This window comes from Mchenga conophoros, linkage group LG16 (assembly GCF_057382185.1).
Source record: "Mchenga conophoros isolate Kocher_MC1m ecotype Shallow Benthic linkage group LG16, M_conophoros_male_GT1.1, whole genome shotgun sequence".
Lineage (NCBI taxonomy): Eukaryota > Metazoa > Chordata > Actinopteri > Cichliformes > Cichlidae > Mchenga > Mchenga conophoros.
Genome location: NC_140541.1, coordinates 18,337,781 through 18,358,343, shown reverse-complemented (window position 1 = coordinate 18,358,343; position 20,563 = coordinate 18,337,781). Strand labels below are relative to the sequence as shown.

At 40.9% G+C, this 20,563-nt stretch overlaps 1 protein-coding gene across 9 annotated transcripts; it reads right to left on the bottom strand.

Annotated features, from left to right (window-relative positions):
* Positions 1–614: 614 nt before the first annotated feature.
* pou2f1b (POU class 2 homeobox 1b) lies at positions 615–17,453 on the bottom strand. Of its 9 annotated transcripts, none has more exons than XM_085248787.1 (15): positions 17,400–17,453; positions 9,333–9,398; positions 8,624–8,715; positions 7,834–7,929; positions 6,759–6,932; positions 6,012–6,129; positions 5,814–5,905; positions 5,452–5,625; positions 5,134–5,275; positions 4,854–4,999; positions 4,489–4,677; positions 3,844–3,958; positions 3,411–3,744; positions 3,224–3,312; positions 615–2,102 (listed from the first exon to the last, which is right to left on the bottom strand). In XM_085248787.1, exons 1-15 carry the CDS (start codon positions 17,443–17,445, stop codon positions 1,831–1,833), a joined length of 2,145 nt encoding a protein of 714 aa, XP_085104913.1. In that variant the 5' UTR covers positions 17,446–17,453; the 3' UTR covers positions 615–1,830. The 9 variants fall into 9 exon arrangements, with proteins under 9 accessions (XP_085104913.1, XP_085104914.1, XP_085104911.1 ...); XM_085248788.1 differs by having other exon boundaries at positions 4,489–4,674; XM_085248785.1 differs by having other exon boundaries at positions 4,854–5,009; positions 5,135–5,275.
* Positions 17,454–20,563: the final 3,110 nt, after the last annotated feature.

The window sequence follows — 20,563 nt, the reverse complement described above, 5'->3', positions numbered from 1 at the left end:
CTTCAGAAAAGTCCAAAACTGCTACCACAACTGATTAGAAAGGAAAAGGCGCCACTAAACGGCTCGCATTAAACCAGATTAAGCATTGGGCCGAGGCCACGGTGATTTAATAAAAACTAAATTTAAAAAGTAAAATGATAATAATAGAAGTAAAAAGAAACTACTTCCTCATACTCCAACCCACCAATCCCTCTCTTTTTGGTCAGTTGTGCTGCCAATTAAAAATTTAAATATGAGACACTTGGTCAAATCAAACAAAATAACAAAAGAAAAGAAAAAAGAAAATGTAGTCTTTGGAAAATGATCATCAAAATATTGCATTTCTATATTCTGACTATGAAGAGATTTTTGTACTCATAAATATATTGACTAGACTAAGCTACACCGACTACACACAGCAATTATTTTAACAAATATTTTTGGTATATCTTAAAGTAGGTAAGCCAGTCGAACGACTGCAAACAAAATAAAGAGACAGAATTTCAATCCTCCCAAAACAGGCAGACTGCAGCTCATCAATCCAGTTATTTGGTACAGATACTGTGCACAAGTAGATACGACGGTACTTCTAATAAAAAAAAAGAAAAAAGAAACCAAACACCCCCCCCCCCCAATACACTATCCCCATCTAGGCAAAGCCACCACACCACAGTTCAGGTTTGGTGAACATGACTAGTTCCCTCCACAAAAAAAAGACTGCAGAGCCTTGTAGATCGTGCGGCTGCTGAACTCTCAGCGTCTGCCTGAGCTGTCGACGACACGCAAACGTCCACGTCCAAAACTTAATGTACAGTGTTCCAACGGATCACAAACCAAAACAAGTCACCCTTAATCAGACTCAGGTCTGCAGCTCACTTTAAAGCTCTCAATGTAATGTTTTCAGTCATTTTTCTATCAGTGTCGATAATCCACACCGAGACCGTCGTTTTACAGAGGCTCGGTGGCTACTGCACCACCACCCATGTAAAACTCAGTGTTTCCAGAAGAGAGACTCGGAGAGACACGCCACGTCCCTCCGACCCTTAAAGCAATGATAACCTTTATATCGGCCACTTATTACTTATTTTTAAAGCCTTATAACCACGATTAAAAAGTGATAGTTAAATCTTAACTTAACATTAGACTTACAAAGATCGGAAAATGTCGAAAAATATAGACAGTAAAAGATAAAAAGGGAAAAAAAGTCTCTAAAATATAATTTGATATGATTTACAACAAGGCCTGTCAAGAAACAAAAAACCAAACGAACAAAAAAAACCCCCAAAAAACAAAAACGAGAGATAATTAAAAAGAGCGACACACAAACCCCCATTAGTGATTACCGTATGAACATTGTGAAATTAGTAGTAAATCAATTAAGTTTGAATGTTAGAAGAGAAAGTTTGTTTTTGGTTAGAAGAATTTCAGAGAAAATTCTGACCTGCAAAGAGGAGGATATATATATATATGTATATATGTATATGTATATACAGCTCGATGACGCCGACGATATTTTCTCCCTGGACACTTGTCAAGGTTCAGGAGAAGCGGCAGGCCGACAACAGTGTCCATCTGGTTACTGTTTGTGTGGAAAATTAAAAAACATCCAAGAATCATAAAGAAAAAAAATAATAAAAGAAACCAACAGTTAAACCCACCCTTATGTTAAGTCCTTTTCTTTTTGGCGGCAGCAAAAGGATTAATTTATGGTAGATACAATGGAGAGGATGCGGGGTGGTTAGTGAAGTGCAGAGCCTATATCAGAGTACCACCCTCGTCCTACACGTTGTGAAAGGAGTAGTGCTTGACGTAATTAATTGGGCGTTAATTCGAGATGCAGCCTGACTGGCTTCACTGAGCCTTGGGGGCAGTGGTAATGGTCGAGGCTTGCACAGGCACAGCAGCCGTGCTGACTTGATGATGACCGTCGGCAGTGACCTGAAGCCCTCCCATGCCGGGCGACACCAGGCTGACGGGGTTGCTGGTGAGCAGCGACAGGTTCTGGGGGTTCAGGAAGAGCGGCGTGGTCACCAGGTTGGGGGTGTTACCAGCAGAAGTGTTGGCGAACAGCAGGTTACTGCCGTCCAGAGAGGTGATGGGGATTGTGCCGCTCGATGCCAGTGCTATGGAGATGTGAAAGAAACGGTGTAAAGGTAAGAAAGGTGCACAGGTTCACCAAATGAGGAGAGCATTTCCATCATCATTTTTTTGAGACCGCACGATAAATTGTTTAATTCGCAGAAGTAATTTTCTCTAAGCAGGATAAAACCTTGTGGGTGTGGCTTAAATGAATCTGTTCTTATTATGCAAATGAGTCATGTCCTCATTAAGTGTTTGCTTTCATTACACTAATTATAGAAATAATGGGCAGTCTTATTGCCCTTATTTTTTCTAATCATCCTTTCAATCATTTATATACTCCAACTTATTTAGCTATTGTATTCATTGAGTCATTCCTTCTGCTAAATTTAGTCTAATTTGGTCGTTTGGCGTTAAGACGTTCCCCCAGGCCAAAAATATCTGTTAAAGAAAACAAAATAATATAAATTTTAAACTACTGCAATTTAAAAAGAAACAAAAGAGATAACCTTCTGACAGTTTGTGAACATTGCTTTGTCATAACTTCCTGTCACACCCTCAATGACCTCAAACTGATATTTAAATAAACAAATGACTTAACACAATAAAGTTATTTAAATTAAGCTGGCACCGCAATCATCCACAAACCCCAATCGCAAACATCTTGAAATCACAACAAAAACAAAAATATGACCACGATGACCCAGGGACTTCTAAGCAGCTAGCAACTGTTCTCAATTCCCAGATGTTTACTGACTATTGTTAAAAGATGAACAATAGTCAGAAAATGAAAAGTAGTAGTCCTGGGAGTGTGACTGAACCAGCCGTCAGTACTCCTCACAGCATTGAGGGAGTGGAAATCAGAGGAAAAGGAATATGTCGATCAGTGCTGTGAAATCTTGGCTGTACAGTGGCTGTCATTAATTTTTTTTTTTTTTTTTTTTTTTTTTAAAGTGGGTTGATGAGATTTGTAAATCATTGTATTCCGTTTTAATTTACATTTTACAAAGCTCCCCAATATTTTTGGATCTGGGGTTGTACATTACAAAAATCAGTCCTTATCTGCAGGTCTTGGAACCTCATAATCACATAACTACTTGCAATTCTGATTAGAAACTATGTGCACAGACATAATTCAATGACTTGTCATGTAACAGGTGCTCACCTTGAATGGTAGCCAGAGTGCTGTTGCTCATGAGAGCAGGGCTCAGTGCACTGCCCAGGCCGCCAGGAGCCAGACTGAGGAGGGCACCCCTGGACACACAAAGAAGATCATGTAGTATAACAAAAACAACACCTCAACAACTGTCTGGCTTTCACAAAGATCTTATATGAACACAGCTCATGCTAACCCTTGAGTAAACTGCGAAGATGCCATCAGTGCTGGGTTGAGCCCTGCAGCAGCAGCCATAGCTGCAAAACTGGCGCTGGGTAGCGAGGCGGCCCCCTGCAACGCGGCAGAAAGCCCCGGAGCTGCCACCATCACCTGACCCGTCCCTAAACTGGTAGCGATGGATGAAGGCGCCTGGGTGACAATGGTTGGCGCCTGCGTGCCAGCTTTGCTCTCCGTGCTCGTGGACTGATTACTCGTCTGGGACGTGCTTAAAGACAGAGAGCTTGTTGCTGTGGTAACCACAGGCGCAGTTGAGATGACAGATGCAGTGTTTGTGGCTCCAACTGTCGTGCCTTGTTGAAGGCAGATAAAAAGAAATTAAAGTGAATTTTTAATCAACATTTACCATCGGGTATACACACACGCACAAAGTGAATAGTGCACGCACACACCTGTGAAAGACAAACTGGGGATGCTGGTGTTGGTGAGAGGCATCACTGGGTTTACAGTCAGAGTGGTGGGTGTGGTAATAGTTGGGCTGCTATCAAGGCTTGCTGTGCTGGCCACCTGGGCAAAAGAAGGAGAATTGGAGGATTTAAATACAAGTCGAAAGACAAATTGGTCGACATTCTGATATTCTAGCTGAGCCCACAGAACATATAAGGACCTGCCATGTAATCAGAGACAGTACATATAAAAAGATGAATGATCCCAAAATTAGATTTAACAAAAGGTGGATCAGAGAAACAGGACAATTCTAAAAATCACACTGCTTTTTCTAACTACAAATGGGTCTAAAATTTGCAATATGGACACTATTTTGTGTTATGCATGACGTAAATCTAGGGAATAAATAAGTTATAAGAATAAACTTATTAGACAAATATTTACTGAAGTTCTTTTCGTGTAGAGTTCTACAGAGGACAAGAGACAGGATGAAATCTTATGGTACTTCTACAATGACTTCACATTTCAGACCCAGATGCATCATCCATATTTTACGTTAAGTCTCCTAACGTGATCCACATATAGACACATAAACTTTAAACACAGTATTAAACAGTGCTGAGAATCCCTTTGGTGAGTGGCAGTCTTACCAAAGGGCTGCTGGGGGTGAAGATAGATTTGATAGGGGTGTTGCCTCCTCCACTGTTGCCACTACTGGGAGGATTAATCCTCTTCTCTTTCTGTCGTCGATTGCAGAACCAGACCCGAATCACCTCCTTCTCCATGTTGAGCTGGTCAGCGATCATGGTGATCTCTTCAGAGGTAGGTTTTTGGTTCTGCTTGAAGAGGGCAAAGAAGCCAGAGATTCCCTGTCAGCACTGAGGAAACTGCTGTACTGTGTTTTTTCTACCATTAACGGAGGACTAAAAGTGTATAATGTGATCATCTCAGATACTGAATAACCAAACTTTTCCTTATATAATCAATATGGAGTTCCGAAGTGTGTGTTTCTCACCTCCAGAAAGCTCTTTTCTAAGGCCACTCGAATGTTGGTCTCGATACTGGTTCTTTTCTTCCGTCTGCGGTTGATTCCCTCTATGCCCATGCCCTGGGAACCCAGGGCACTGGGGCTCGACAGGGACTGGTCAGATGTCAGGTTCTCTGCACAAACAGCATTGACACAAAGAAAAGGAAGGGAGGTAAAGACAAGGTATGCATACACAACCCACCCACAAGCACCAATGTGAGAAAGCAAGAGTGATCAGCTGCACAGTCAGGTGGGGTCAGAGACAAACCTGCATCATTGAGCCACTTCTCCAGCAATGGCTTGAGTTTGCACATGTTTTTAAAGCTCAGATTCAAGGCCTCAAAGCGAGAAATAGTAGTTTGGCTAAAGTCGTTTCCATACAGCTTCCCCATGGCCAGGCCAACATCCCCCTGTGAGAAGGAGAGATTTACCTGTGAGTTATTTATAGTGGTATATTACATGAACAAAGATCTGAATATGATCTGAATATGAAAACAGCCATGTGTTTGCAGTTTAAAGAAATGCCCACATCTGCAAGTCAAAATATAACTGAACTTATGGTGATTGACTGACTCTCAGCACACACCTGCGTAAAGCCCAGTTTGATACGTCTCTGTTTAAAAGTCTTGGCAAACTGCTCCAGCTCCTCAAGGTCACTAGGTTCCTCCAGAGTGGGAGTATCCAACCGTTTGGGTGGCGTCTGACTGTGAGGCAGGGACTGAATAGGTGTGGTTGCTGTTGTGCGGGTTGGGGTTGCAGGCTGGAAAGACGAGAAATACAGCAAATGTGACTGTTTTGTAGGTTTAAAAAGAGTTAAAGAATAAATTATTGAGAATAAATCATTAAAAAAAAAAAAAAACTTGTCAAGCTGTCAAATGTAAGCACTACCAGAGTAACTGAAGACAATTTTAAAGCTAGTTTAAAAGATGTACTTGCATCATTACCAACCTGAGTTGCAAGGGTGATGCTTGGTTGAGTCGACAGGAGGTTAGGTTGGCTTTGAGGTAGTTGAGTTAGAAGACTCTGGGCTTGCAATATGCCTGAAGTGGGGATGATGGATGGAAAGGAAAGATTAAACAAAAGCTTTGATAGCCATACTTGAGTACATCTCTCCTTGTAATTCTGCAGCGCAACAGATCAACCTACCCTGCTGGGCCTGCGGAGCCTGTGAGATAATGAACTGAGGCTGCAGTGACGTGGCGATAGGGTGGCCAGGCTGAACCAGGACAAACTGGGGCAGACTTAGATTCTGCTGTTGTAAAGACTGCAAAAAATATGAAAACAACCATCTAACTGTTTATAAAGCTCACAATCCTAAAGACTTTGACACAACTTTGTTTCATGTAAAATTGTCCCACAATGTCTACATTTATTCTAATCATGTGTAATTTGGTACAACCTCTACTTTTCTATTGCTCTGACAGGGTAGCAAACAAAAATGTATTAAGCTATGTGTAATGTGTCTCCACATATTTATAAGTGTAGAAGTTCCATTATTAAAGTGCAGTCCTCAACTACTTTGATGAATAAACGTTCTTGCCAAAGCCATTACCACAGATGTTGAGGACTATTTTGTTTGTAACAGTTCATTTTGTCTAAGAGAGAAAGCTCGAGTCATTTAGGTCATTTGCATGTTTTCCTCATTCTTTAGCTGCCTTGTTTGCTCCCAGAAAGGCAGTTTCAAATAATCCAATATGGCCTTCATACCGTTTGAAAAAACAATATTGATATTTAATTTCACCACAGACTTTTCATGTCTATTGTTTGTATGTGGAAAAATGTTCAGCTTTACTTTTTTGTGTGTTGTGTAGGGCTACAAGCTTGCAAACACTTTACGGTACAACATTTTTCAGAGCTTGCAGGAACTCTGGCGCATAGGGGATTGAGCCTTACAGGGGCAATCTGGATGGGCTGTGACAGGGGCAGCTGGGTAATTGGTGTGGCTGCAGAGGCTGAGATGTTGTCCCCGGTGGTGCTGTTCTGCTGGTTGGCAGAATGCTGCACGGCAGCAGCCAGGAGCTGCACTTGGGCCTGCTGGAGAAACAGCTGCTGCTGCATTGGGCTCAACTGAGGCAGACAGGAGGAAAACAGAGACACGTAAGTGTTAATACAAGTAACTTATGATCATCAGATAAGTTAGTAAGTATGTCAGTGTTGTCACTATACTTTACTTCGATAGCCTTCCAAAGCTAGTACAATACTGCAGTGAAATATTAGAGAAATCCAATTCATGTGTGCATAATATTACTCACTAGAGTCTTGATATATTGGTTTTTCATCATTATGTATGATAAGAGAGGCACTTTAATTACCCGTGCCTTGGTCTGGCTTTATGAACAGCAGCAGGTTGATCGGATTGTTTGATGCATTTGCCAACAATTGTTTTATTGTTTCGGTGGCTGCTCCAGTTCACTGAACTAGACCACAGCTCTGTCTATTCTAATTATACCGACTTGTGTTCATACACCTTTACAAATGATACTGAAACAGTTTTTTTAATTATTATTTTAAATTTACCATGTCAAACTAGTGACTGTTTATGAAAACTAATGAACAGTATTGCACTTAGCTTTTAACAGAGGTATCAAAGTTATACTGAATAATGTGGCAACACACATATGGTCCTCCACAGGCAGATGGAGACTCATGCAGCTGAGCCAGGCACAAGTGCAAATGAGCATGTTGATGTCATGTTCAAACTCAAATCCACATGCTGAGTAAACATTCAATCCTACATCGCACTGCAGCTGCATTCAACCATCCCTGGGCCATGGCTGGATATGAAATGTGTCATGTGGCTGGTTTAATGGCGAGTGCAGAGACACAAAGACTATGTCTAACCACAGGGATGAACAGGCAGACAGGCAGAGAAGACGCCAGCTTCAGCCAAGTTATCGTTTCGTCACCCAGCTGTGATTGACCGTGTGGAGGTGTCACCCCAAGATACACAACCAGGGTTTTAACTTACTCCAGCAATCTGTCCCCCGGCCAACATTAGCTGGGTTTGAGGCAATACGCTCTGCTGGACGGAGGTCGGAAGAGCACCCGAGTCTTCCGACTTTGACTAGTGGGGGTGAAGCAGAGGGGGGGAGGCTTAGACGAGATCTTCTGAGTTTTAACTTCATGTCATTGTAGCCAACATGAAATTAATTAAAAGCAATTTCAATGAATATTCAATTCAAACATTAAGCACCGCTAAATTAAAAAAAAAAAAAAAAAGCATACTAGTGAAAACAATGAAACGTTCTATTTCCATGCTACCTGAGTGGCTTTCTTTAAATGAGTCTTTGGTCTTTGAACGCAGAGAGGAATTTGAATTAGAAAGGCAGCGATAAAGTGGGTATTTAAAATGTGCTGCAGCCTTCAGAGACAAGAAAAGTGAAGTGAAGGGAGGGGAGAGTTGAGATGCTAATTAAAATAACTGTTATGCAGTGCATGTAAATTCTGCATAGATTTGCATATTCTCGGCCATCTGTTTCCGAGCAACCACAGAGCAGCTAATTAGCATACAGGGTTGATTAATCTGCCTTGTTGCCAGGCGACACTGGGAGAGCCTGGCTCATTTAAATGAACTCTTTCTGCTTGTGCATGTTTGAGTGAAGATGAGCATACCTCTGTTCAAACTTCACACCTCATTTTCGAGGCTACAACAAATGTGTGACATTACACCAAAACCAAACGTGCTCCCACCACAAAAACAGGAAAACAAAAAGTTACTTAAAAAGGTCAAGTATGCAATGTTGTACACAGTGTGGTACCTGTTGGAGGAGGGCTTGTGCATGTGCATTAGTGATTGCACTTGTGGTGGGCACCGTCTGCCTCTGAAAATCCAACCCATTGGTTTGGATACCTGAGAAAAGAAAATTTGAATTTATGCCATGTGCTGTTTGACACAACGTATGCCGTAAAAAAAACAAAAAACAACAACACAAAAACAAAACACAACAACAACAAAAAATAACAAATTAAAAAAGAAAAAAGAAGAAATCACTGACAAGAGAAGAAGAATCCATTTTCAAATACGAGGAAAAACTCTAAAAACATATTTTTATAAAGTGGCAGCATCTGTACTAGCTAACAAAATTATATATTTTAAGAGCATAAACAAACAATACTGTCAACAACATCAATTAATGTGTCATTACCCAGCAGGAGTACAAAGCTGTGCAATGAATCTGGATCTTCACTCTAAGCGTGTAATATTCAGACATAATGCACTGTGAGGTAAATGCCTCATATGACAAAGAGAGCTGCTAGCAAGCATTTTTGGAAAGCTGCCATCAATGTTTTCAAAATGAGATCATACAAAGAGAAACAGCAGGGGGGGGGGTTTCTGTGACTTGAGCTGCTAAAATGTCCAAATAATTGCTGGCTATGACTCTGAAACCTGTTGAATGAGGTGGTAAAACTAAACACATTCTGATTTAAAAATGAAGATAACGGGAGAAAAAGCTGGAGATCACTCACCGGTGTTCCCGTCACCACTCTCCATTGCACATTTAGTAGTTTCTGACTGATTATTCACTTTAGCATCTGAAAGAGCCAGACAGAGACATGCTCACAGGCACTGCCGCCAAACAGAAGAACCTATTCTCTGATTTCAGGCGTACTTTCACTTTTGTCATCTGAGTACAACCATCACTGCACGTCAGGATATTCTTAATGAACAATAGCATTTCAGTCGCATTCATCATTTAAAGCAGCAAGCACTGAACAATACTAATCTCCAAAAAACTAACAGAAAAAAAACAACAAAAAAAACAAAATCCCAGCAGCAGACTCATGAGGTCTTAATGCAACATAATCGCACAATGACATCGACCACCAGTGCAGTCCAGGTGAGCTCTGTTACAACCTCATCAAAAAACTCACCCGCTCTTGCTCCACCTGCGTTTTCCAGCATGGCTGCTGAACCTATCAAGTAAAACTGCCTGGGCTGGGCAAGCCCACCGACAGGGTGTCCGGCGCTCTCCCACCTCCTCTCTTCACTCTCCACTGGTCAGCAGTGAGCAGAGTTCAATACAACCAGAGTTACACACAGACACAGTGGCAGTGTCCACCGCACGGTTCACTGAGCAACACTGGGATACGCGCACTGAGAGAGCCAACGGGGTTTAGGCAAACAGCTCTCCGTGCCTTTCCCTGCTCGCGCTTTTCTTTTCATATGGCTCTGCCCCTTTTTCTCTTTTACTGTGCCTACTGTGCACTCTCTCTCTACCGCTCCCCCTCTCCCGTGTGCCAAGATTGTCTGTACTTCTGAAAAAGTTCGCCCTCTCCCGCTCTTGCTGGAATGAAACAAACGACAAGTGCAGCTGGCGGCCTCCTCCAACTCTGCTGCTGCCCCCCCACCCTTCCTCCTCCAACTCTATAATGAAGCATAATCAGTATTCAGCTGATTAAAGCCGTATGCAAATCTGCCCCTGCCTCGTTAGCAATGCAAGGCTTTGAAGTCCTGCGAGCAACGCATTTCACACCGGGCTCTGAAAGCTTTCTGCATAATTTAAACCCCTATAAATATTTATCAGCTCATTAGCATATTAATTGGATGGCTTTTGGAGGACGATAAAAAACAGGGGAATAAGGACGATAGAGAGGAGAAGGAGAAAAAAAGTGCTCAAACTAGCACTTGGCGCAGCAGAGAGAGGGGAGGCAGAAGCACAACACCAATTACTGTGCGAGTGCGGGCCTAAAAAGTAATTAGCTAAGAGCAGGTAAAGGGCTGAAGATATCCCAGAATGCACCATGAGGTGGTCTGGGTATGTTAGCAAGGTGGACTGCATTAATAGAACGTCTACGACTGCTCGCTCAGAACATCTCCAGGAGTCATGGAGACTTGGCCCAATTTCTAAGGGGGGGGGGGGGGGGGGGGCAAGAGGGGGGAGCTTGCTCAATCGGAAATAAATAACTTCACATTAATCCACCACAAGCCTGTCATTACTGCTAGACCCCCTGTGGCTAAGGCATTCCACAGCGAGCGGCTACAGAAAGTGGGTGGCGGGCTGTTGCTGTGTACGTTTATGTTGTGCTTGGGGATTAGCATATTTAAATTAGCTTTACATTCCAATAGTATTTCCTTTGAAGCCCTTTTAAATTCATTTCCAACAAGCGCCGAGTGCTAATACAGCAGGGAAGCGGCTCGGTTACGGTGCTGCACTGGTGTCCAGTGAGTCATAGCGACTGGACTGGAATGCATGGTTGTATTGTGGTCTAGAAGGGAAGGGGCTTACCAACTAAATCTACAACAACTGCTCCTGGCTAAAGCTCTAATCAACTTCTTCACTTATCCTCCTGCCTGACGAAAGGCATTTACATACTAGCTGACCAAGGGAAACAATGCCAAGAAGGCCCCAGTGGCTTTAACAAAGTACATACTGGAAAACAAACACACCTTTGTCAGCACAAGCAAGCCTTCACTCACCAAGGTATAATGGCAGCCATCTCTAAACTGCAGATAGCCAGAGACCCTTGAGATTTTTTTGTCTGACATACCCCAAATAGCTGCAAACACAACCATTGCGAAGTATAATGTATATTTTAACTGAGTGGCAAATGGTTGTTGTTCATTAGAGTCACCACTAAGATTTAGTTTCATTATCATTTAATCTGCCAATTATTTTTATTCCCAAAGCTCAAGATGATATCTTCAAAACATCTGATTTTGACCAATGATTGAACACCCAAAAGTAAGAGGTTTACTGTAACTGAAATCCAAACAAATGAGAATCTTCAACCGATGAATATTCAGCAGCTTTTGTTACAAATTCCCACCACAACCAAAAATGTTACCATTTTATATACTTTCACACACACGCACTGGAGCCCTGAACTCTTCTAGATGTTAGTTTGCAAATGCCAGACACAGATTAGACATCGAGGTGAGAAAAGTCCAGGTAACAGTCACAGCTTGCGAGCAGTCATAGTGCGTCTACTGCGCCTTGCCTAAACCACACGGACAACCCGAACACTAAAAGAGATAACCCAGCTCTCTTTTTGTGCATCTCAGGACTTTTAAAGAAATTCAGAGAACACCGCTTACTGCTGCTAATCTGCTTGTGCCATCTTGTAGCTGGTAGCAAATAGGTTATCTAAATAAGAGCGTACCCTTTATTTAAGAAAAGAAATAAATGCTCAGCAAACTTACCAGACTCTACTCCTCTTTCTGACTGTCCTCAACTCTCTGTCCAGCTCTAACCTCTCTGTTGCCTCTGACTGATGACACTATTATGAAACATTTCTATAAGCACTTCATTCCTTTCTAATTAAGACTTGATTTGATATTTCTGAGTGTCTTTCTACATTCTTGGCCTTTTTGTGCTTTAAAAAAATGATCAGATCTCTCTTTTGTGTGTCATTGCCCGTCTGCCAAATAAACACATGCATAGGCATCTTAACTATATTTTATAGAGCATGTTACCGTTTTATGAAATCTGGTGTTTTTTTTAATTTAACTTTATCTTAATATACACAATGACAGATGTCATTGTGACTTGTAACAAACCAAACTGCTTGAAACTTTGTCAAGAATTTTTTAAGTTGTGATAACTTTATGAATAGACTTCCCAACATATAAGCATTAGGAGACATAGCTGTTATGTTCCATTATGGGCAGAATTTCTAGTGGTACAATTAAGAAGGCAAGTAAGAGCTGTGTAGTATATCCTTTGGTGTAATTGTAATTCTATAATTTGTGTGAGTGCTTTCAAGGCACATTTTTATAATAATTACAAACACAAACATATTTGTTTAGTTAACAACTCTAGGGACAACTGTTTTTAAAAAGGGTCAAGCTCCAGAAACACTGCTTGACCTTATATTCTTCGCTATGCACCCTGGAATGGGGGGAATTTTTGTCAGAAACCTCTGCTCTGTTTTGACAACCCCAGGAACTGGGGTTTGGACCCCTCAGTCCCCCACTATTGTTATTATGCTCACAAAGCCTCAGACCACACCAATAGCCTTCATTTATATGCTTCTAGAAAGTATACCTACACTTCTGTGTACTGATGTCCAGTGTTGAGCCTCCATACAATAGATTTTAGCCTGACTCAAGCCTATTGTTTACTAAGGCAGTTATGGGAAATGTCACACTAGCCTGCAAAGTCTCAAAGAGGCCATCTCAACAAAGTGCACAGGAGAGGTTAAGAAATAAGTCTTCTGTTCTTGACTTAATGCAACCAAATGAGAAAACAAAGGAGAAGTAGACACAGTTATCAGCAGTGCACTCCAACACATGTACAGCTACTTGGTTGAATGGGTTTGCAAAACCTTGCTGTGGAACAATGCTTTATACAAATACCCTGCAAAGAGAATTCTAAATAGCTATCTCATTAGTGCAGTAATATGGGATGGCTGGCTGAATACTGCAGAGCCGTTAATGTGAGCGGAGAGATTCAACTTGAGACAGAATGAAACTTAATTAGCACATCCACATTCTGTCCTGCTACCTATATCCTTCATCTTAAATATAAAATACATCCAGACCACTTTTCCACATCTGGATCAGTCTTAAATACTTAGACTGGTTTGGAACAGTCTGGTGTACGGTTACGACAGATAATCATTCAGTTTGAGGCAATTAAAACTAGGCAAAAAGCTTTGTGGTTTAATGCAGCATCAAAATGAATACCCAAACAATTCAAAATCGCTTTTAATACCAGTCAGTGTATTAAACCCAAACAGTCTGACAACAGAGGGTCGAAGCAGCAACAGTGGACTGAGCTCACAAATGAGCCAAACACTGGAAGCAGTGTAATTTGATGAACAGTAATGGGGCTAACATCACTGCAAGCTACTGTGGTATCTCTCTAGGGTGGTCATTAGCCAACTGTCTATAGGCTAGGTGGGAAATTCAATCTAACCAAATTAAAGTGAAGTTTCTCAGGGACAACAACTCAGCTACTTCAAATAGGCACGTACAGAGGTTAGCCACATGAACCAGTACTACAGTCTGAATTCAGACACACATTCACTACTTAAGAAAACAGCACATGCATGAACATTTGATTATTAATGTGTTGTAGGGCTGCACGATTAATCGTTAGAAAATCGCGATCTCGATTCATACTTATGTGCGATCTGACGACGACCACGATTGTACCGCATTTTGATCCGGGACGTAATCTGCATGAAAACAAGCGCTCACTCTTCCTGTTCAACAAATGACAAGGGCGGACCCTTATACCACGTGATACAGAAGCTGTGCCGTGTGATGCTAAAATTAGCAGGGATTAAACAACGGAGAACACGTCAGGGATGACGAGAAAGTGACAGGAGAAAATCCGTCCCGGTCAACCACCCAAACATCAATAACGGGAACCTTATACAGCGCTTCCCTATACACGTCGAACTCCCGCAGGCACAAAGAAATTACGGAGGCTATCACTTATGACCTGACCAAAGATATGGCTCCCATCAACACTGTGCAAAACGAGGGATTTAGGAAAATGATCAACACCCTAGACAAACGCTACACAGTGCCGTCCCGCAACTATTTTTCTATTGTTGCACTACCTGCTCTATACACGCAGTGTCGAGCAACGGTGGAGATGGAATTTCAAGCAGTACAACATTTTGCAGCAACAACAAAACGTGAGACATTTGTTGTTTTTATGTTTATTTATTGTTTTTATGTTCAGTCTCAACTGTTACGAAGTTGATGTGCAGTTAATAAGTGCAATAAATATTTATACTGGAAAAGAGAATCGTGATCTCAATTCTAAGCCAAAAAAATCGTGATTCTCATTTTATGCAAAATCGTGCAGCCCTAATGTGTTGTGTGTTTTACTTTTGTCTAATAGGAAAACAGTGCAGCCTTTTTCCTTTGGAAAAAAAAAAGTATCCAGCTTCCTGACTGTTGATACAAGCCAACATTTTAATCTCATCTATTTAAAGGACGGGCATTATTGCAATGATATTTCAGTCTGGATATTTTCAGACAAAAGGCCTCTGTTTTCTTAACGTGCTTTGCATTATATCGTGTTTGCAGCATTAAAAAAACGTTTTAATGAAATACAAATGTTTACTAATACTAGTGATCTTAATTATGTTAAGCACATGACAGTCATCATCAGGAACAATGTGACTACTTCCAATCTTTAGTATATAGAGTCTGATTTAATCTTCCAAATTAGTGTGTCATTTGTCTTAAAAAGCCTCCGTTTTTACAGATAAAGACCAGCTGGAAACATCTGCTTTACCTTGCTGCACTGTTTAATAAGGAATTGCTCTCTTTACCAGAGATCACCAAAACCAAAACAAGTAGTTACAACCCGAGGGCACAAAAGAGCTCTTTTTTTGGTTATAATTTTCCTCCATTTAAGAAAAAAAAAAAGAAAGAAGAAGTCGTCTGACTGGAGCTTTCATGGAGGCCTTCTCAGTACTTTGAGATGGCATGTCCTGAATTTATTACGGCGAATGATGCATTATTCATAACAACTGTGTTTACATCAATGAATATTCATGATGGAACTACAAGGCTGGAATGAGGGTGGAACTGTAAAACTGGTTAAATGAGAAAAGTAGACTGAGTGTGAGGAAGACAGAATTACTTCTCGTATGTTCTTAAGTGCCCAAATTTAATATGCAAGATATTTTTTTTTAAATTCCAGACAGTCAAAATGCTAACAGACACATTAGAATGTAACACTTCGAGCATTATTTTGAATATTAAACCATTTATGGCCTTTCTTCTCAAACAATCTATATCTTTTAGATTCATAACTGTCTTGCAATATAGAAGGAAACTGCCTGTAATGCCTGTCTGCGCATAAAGTTGCTAACAATGTGGGCAAAGTTTGAAATGAGTGTATCTACATCGGAAAGAATTCAATCTTATTCAAGAATCCTTAACAAAAAAACCAAACCTAAACCTTGTTTTAACTTGCTAAGGGACAATACGTTCCTCTGTAATTATAAGATAATGAGCCAGTTAAACCACTTAGAAAAAAAAAAAAAAAAAAAAAAGACAAGAACCCCCCACACACACCTGATGTGTCACACAAAAGCTTTTCTGGCGCATTTTCTCAAATATAAAAAGTTGAACAGCAAAGATAATTACCTGCTCTTTACTGTTACTACAGACCTCAGACACGCTTCTATAAAACAAACTAAACAGCAAGCTCAGCTACATGGACTAAAGGAGAAGAAAAAGTGCCATCAAGCTGTGTCTTGCCCGGCCATGAAAGCAGCAGAGTGAATAATAAGAATGCCCTGCCTGTTATTACTGTGGCCTTCCGGAAGTGGGCCTCACCACCCCTCCCTGTGCCTGGGGGTGGCGGGTGGGGGATACACAGGTATAATCTTTGAATTCAGCCCAAGAACTCCAGCAACAAACACGCATGACGCGTACAAGCCCGGTTCTCAAAACCGTTACGTCAGGCGCAATTAAAAGCTGCACAAATAAATTACACACATTGTAATGAGATGGATTAGTTCGCCTGGCAGACCAGGACCAAGCCGATGCCAGACTACTCCCACCTCAAGTTTAAAATAATAATATTTTTAAAAAAGTGCTCCACCCAAATTTCTAACTGTTTAACTTCCGAAATAAAGATGTCAAACACATTCATCTCAACATCTTACTATATATGTATCTGTACTAAACTTAAAAAAAAATTGAAATAAAATCGCCGTGTACGTAAAGTTAGCCGATAAAGGGCTGACAAGTTGTAGCCAGTTAGCCGCTTGGAGGACAGCCGTATTCAAATGAAACACGGGAGGCCACATTTGAAAAGTCATCCGGCGTCGTGACACGTTATTGTGTTGACATGCATTTATTGTGTGCTCCTCGTCGACTGCTGTAACGCGCTGAACTCCGCACACTCTGGCTCAGGCAGGCAGGCCCCGCATGAATAACACAACAGGCTGTGCCGTGGCTCCGCTGCGCCGAGCACACAAAAGGCTGGGGCAAAACGCTCCGCTATAAAAATCACGTCGAGCACAAGCGCTCCGAGCTGACTCCGTGTGTCTTTAACAAAGGGAAGGTCTGCTACAGTTGGATTAAATAACACCCTCCTCCCTTATAAACGACCCTTTGAAAACATACGAGCGCAGCCGCTGCCCGACTCGGCTAAAATGAATATGCAAACCCGTTTCAAAAGCTTCGGTGTGTGCATCAACACAAAGCCAAGCGCTAGCACGGCAGCTAACGCTAGCCACCTAGCATAATCATTTCAATCAAACCGCGTTCGTGAAAGGTCTAAATATGTCATACATGAACCAGAGCCACGATGGCGATTACTAATAAAATATGCTAAATTGTATTTGTCGACAGAGGTATGAATATGTAGCGGCGTACAGCCGTCTAATCACACAAAGGGGGGGAGGCATGTTTCCATGTAATTTGCCGTCGCACTGCAAAGGCTCGTTTCCTCCTCTGTCAAATTACAGTTGGCTAGCTGTGTGTAAACTAAAACAGCGCCTAATATCGCCCATATCTGCTAATCAATCTGCATTTCATCAGTATGCCGTTAACATAAATTGTGAGTAACACAGTTTGAATATGAGTATGAATATGTAAAATGCTGTAATCATTACCTGCTCCTGAACTCTCATCTTGACTCGCTGCTCCTCCGTCCGCCATTTTGAATATTTAACCCGAAATCCCAGCCCTGACACACACACTCGCACATATACACATACACAAATGCACGTGCACGTTTTCACGGATACCCGCATGCGCTCAGGGACCTGGTCTGGGGATAGTGGAGCGTGTTGTGAGCTGTGGCTTATTTACATACTTAAACAGGCATCTTGTTTTCTTTACACAATAATTTTTGAATTGAACAGGCCATGGGCGGATCACCCAGCGGACCTGCGCAGTATAATCGCGGAAAACATCAACACTAGCCCTGAAAATTGCCCAGAGCCATTTATGCTGGTTTGACTCGCCACTTAAAAGTCAAATAAAACAAAATATACCCAGAGGAATTTAAAAAAAAATGCGTAATGTGTGACAACCACAGTCATCTTAATCGATGACTCAGGCACAGACTATTTCACAGAAATATCAGGGGAAATATTGTATTGCTATTTACTGGGGATTTATGAACTTGTATTGATGCTTTGTCTCCATGTGGTGCAGCAAAACATTGATTAGACCGTCTTACTTCAAAAACATATACAAAGCATGAAGCAACAGAAGAACAATGCAAAGACTTTTTCTTTTTCATATATTTGCTTACTATCTCTGATATCATTGCTGTTTCTGTTTATTTATGGAAAAAGTAAACATGTAAATCAAGAACACATTTCCTTATATCCCCACCCCTTCCTGCATGTTGTCCATTGATCTATACCAGGATATATATCAAAATATACCAGGAGTACAACGGTTTTCATCCCACTTTGAATAACCGTACTTTATAGGGAAAAGAGTGTGCCTTTTTTAATTCTTAAATTAGACCTATATATGTGTGTGTCTGTGTGTATATATATATATATATATATATATATATATTGATTGGTTTTTTTTAAGTGTCATGCTTCTGAAATTCAATATTTCCGTTTTTAATGTTATCATTTTATCCCTTCATCCAGAGTAATGGTGGGCTTGTGTATACCCCAGGTGTTGGTATTCTTGGACTGGCTGACAGTCCATCACAGGGCTAATATAAAGAAACAGACAACATACTCTCATATCTACAATTGTGGTCAGACATTTACATACATCGAACACGGGGATGAATGAGCTTTTACTGGCTTCTTTGAACTTTTCATTTTCCAGGGTAAAGCACACATCTTTATTGGCTTTGAAAAAATAAAAAATGGCTACACCAGTTTGAATTTGTTTTTGGATTTTCTTGAATCCACACAGTGTCAAAAGTCTTCATCCTCAAATACATACACCCCCACTAATGTTTGGTGAAATGTCCCTTAGCATCTTGCACCTTGACCAGATGCTTTTGATAGCCATAAGCAAGCTTGTGGTTGGATATTTGATCGCTCGTCAGAATTTATAGAGTTCATTTAAAATTATTGGTTTCCTGGCACAGACCTGGATTTTAAGCATAGTCCACATATATTTAATAATTTTAAGGTCTTCTTAAATAGTACAGATACTAGTGTTAAAAAAAATACCCCAGTAAAAGTAATGAAGCAACTTCTTTACTCAAGTGCAGGCTCTGAAGTGTACTCAAAGTAAGAAAGTAAAAGTTAATTTCCACCAGCTGTTTTTGTGCAAAGCTCACTGAACCTGTAATAATTAAATGATAGTATATAGGAAACAAACTTTATTTCAGTCTAAATTCAATTATAACAAAGGCACTACACATGAATCAGTTAAGTAAAACATGAGAAGAGAAAAAAATAAAAAAAATAGCTCTATTTTCTGTTGCCTACATTGTGGAGGGTGATTTTGCCTCTGACCAGGAAAATGGGGAGGGGGACGATGTTAAAGTGGCATTCATCAGGTGGGAAACTCTAAAATCAGTTTTAGTGGCTTTAGTGACTCACAGCTCAGAATAATTTCTATTGAGAGCTGCAGCAGATTTTCTTTGTGTACAGGCTGAGATCAGCTGACCTGTGCTGCTCTGAGGTTTACTGTGCTCACCTGAATTATGCAAATTCTCTAATCAAGATGAAGGAACTGACCTCCTAGCCCATTGTTTCTTCAGTGGTGCTAAGTTTCAGTCATTATGCAAATGCACTGTTTATAAGGTTGGGGAAACCTGCAGTCAGCTGAGACTGAAGAAGTCACTTGGATGAGTGAGGAAATGTTTCTCCCACTGAAAACGCTACGTCCAGATAAACAGAATCAACGTTTGGAGATTTACTTACCTGGATGATTGAGCATGCATCAAGACGCCCTCACCTGAATTCAACAAAATGTAAGCAGATGTTTCATAAGTCCTCCATAAGACACTATAAGGTTGGTATGAAGGTGGGATTCAGTAAATGAATCTAAGCAACATCTCTGCTACACTTGATGTGATCTAACTCTGACCATGAAACCACAGCCACTGTCCTCCGGTCACACACTTTTACTGTGAATAACCACAGTACTGCAAACTAACCTGTTTATCCTGGACTAACCTGCAGAGTCTTCTCACGCAGTCTTTAAATAGCACAGTTAGTATGCAACAGGTTGTTGTGCAGCACGTTTCAGTACATGAAAAAAACACGCCACACGTAGAGACCCAATATCTAATTTTAAAACATGAGGACTTACATGTAAGCTTTACATTTACCACTGAGCAGTCCTTGCCTTCAATATGACCTCCCTTCTTCCTCTTTCTTTCTCCATCATGGAGTGAAGTTAGGTCTCATTTTTTTTCTCTTCCTGTGAATTACAGCAGCTGGACCTTTAAGCTAGCAACACACTGTGTGACAAACTGTGTTTAATTATGTTTGTTGAGCTGATAGAAACGCTGCATTTAAAATGACCTGCCACTTAAAAAGCATCACTCCATTTATGTTCTTCTAGCTACTCTTTTGTGGGGCTAGCTCGATGTTGAAGGCCTACAACTGCATCTTATGGACGGTGTTGTGCTAACTTTGCCTGTTTTGAAAATGTAAGGAATAGAGAGTACAGATATTTATTTAAAAATGCAGACAGTAAAAGTAAAAAGTTACCCGGAAACAAAATTACTCAAGTAAACTACAGATACCTGAAAATTCTACAGGGCAGTTTGAAGGCCGTTCCAAGATCCAGATCCCTTCCAGATCCAGTGCGTTTGAGGTCACTGACCTGTTGGTTTTTT

Excerpts from the sequence above, each read along its gene's own strand:
- pou2f1b (XM_085248785.1), bottom strand. The coding sequence starts at position 17,445 with ATGGCGGACGGAGGAGCAGCGAGTCAAGATGAGAGTTCAGGAGCAG. Across the intron at positions 5,010-5,134 it reads AGAAGTGGCTCAATGATGCA|GTTTGTGCAGAGAACCTGAC; the intron begins GGTTTGTCTCTG and ends TGTGTCAATGCT. Across the intron at positions 4,678-4,853 it reads TAGAAAAGAGCTTTCTGGAG|CAGAACCAAAAACCTACCTC; the intron begins GTGAGAAACACA and ends GCCCTCTTCAAG.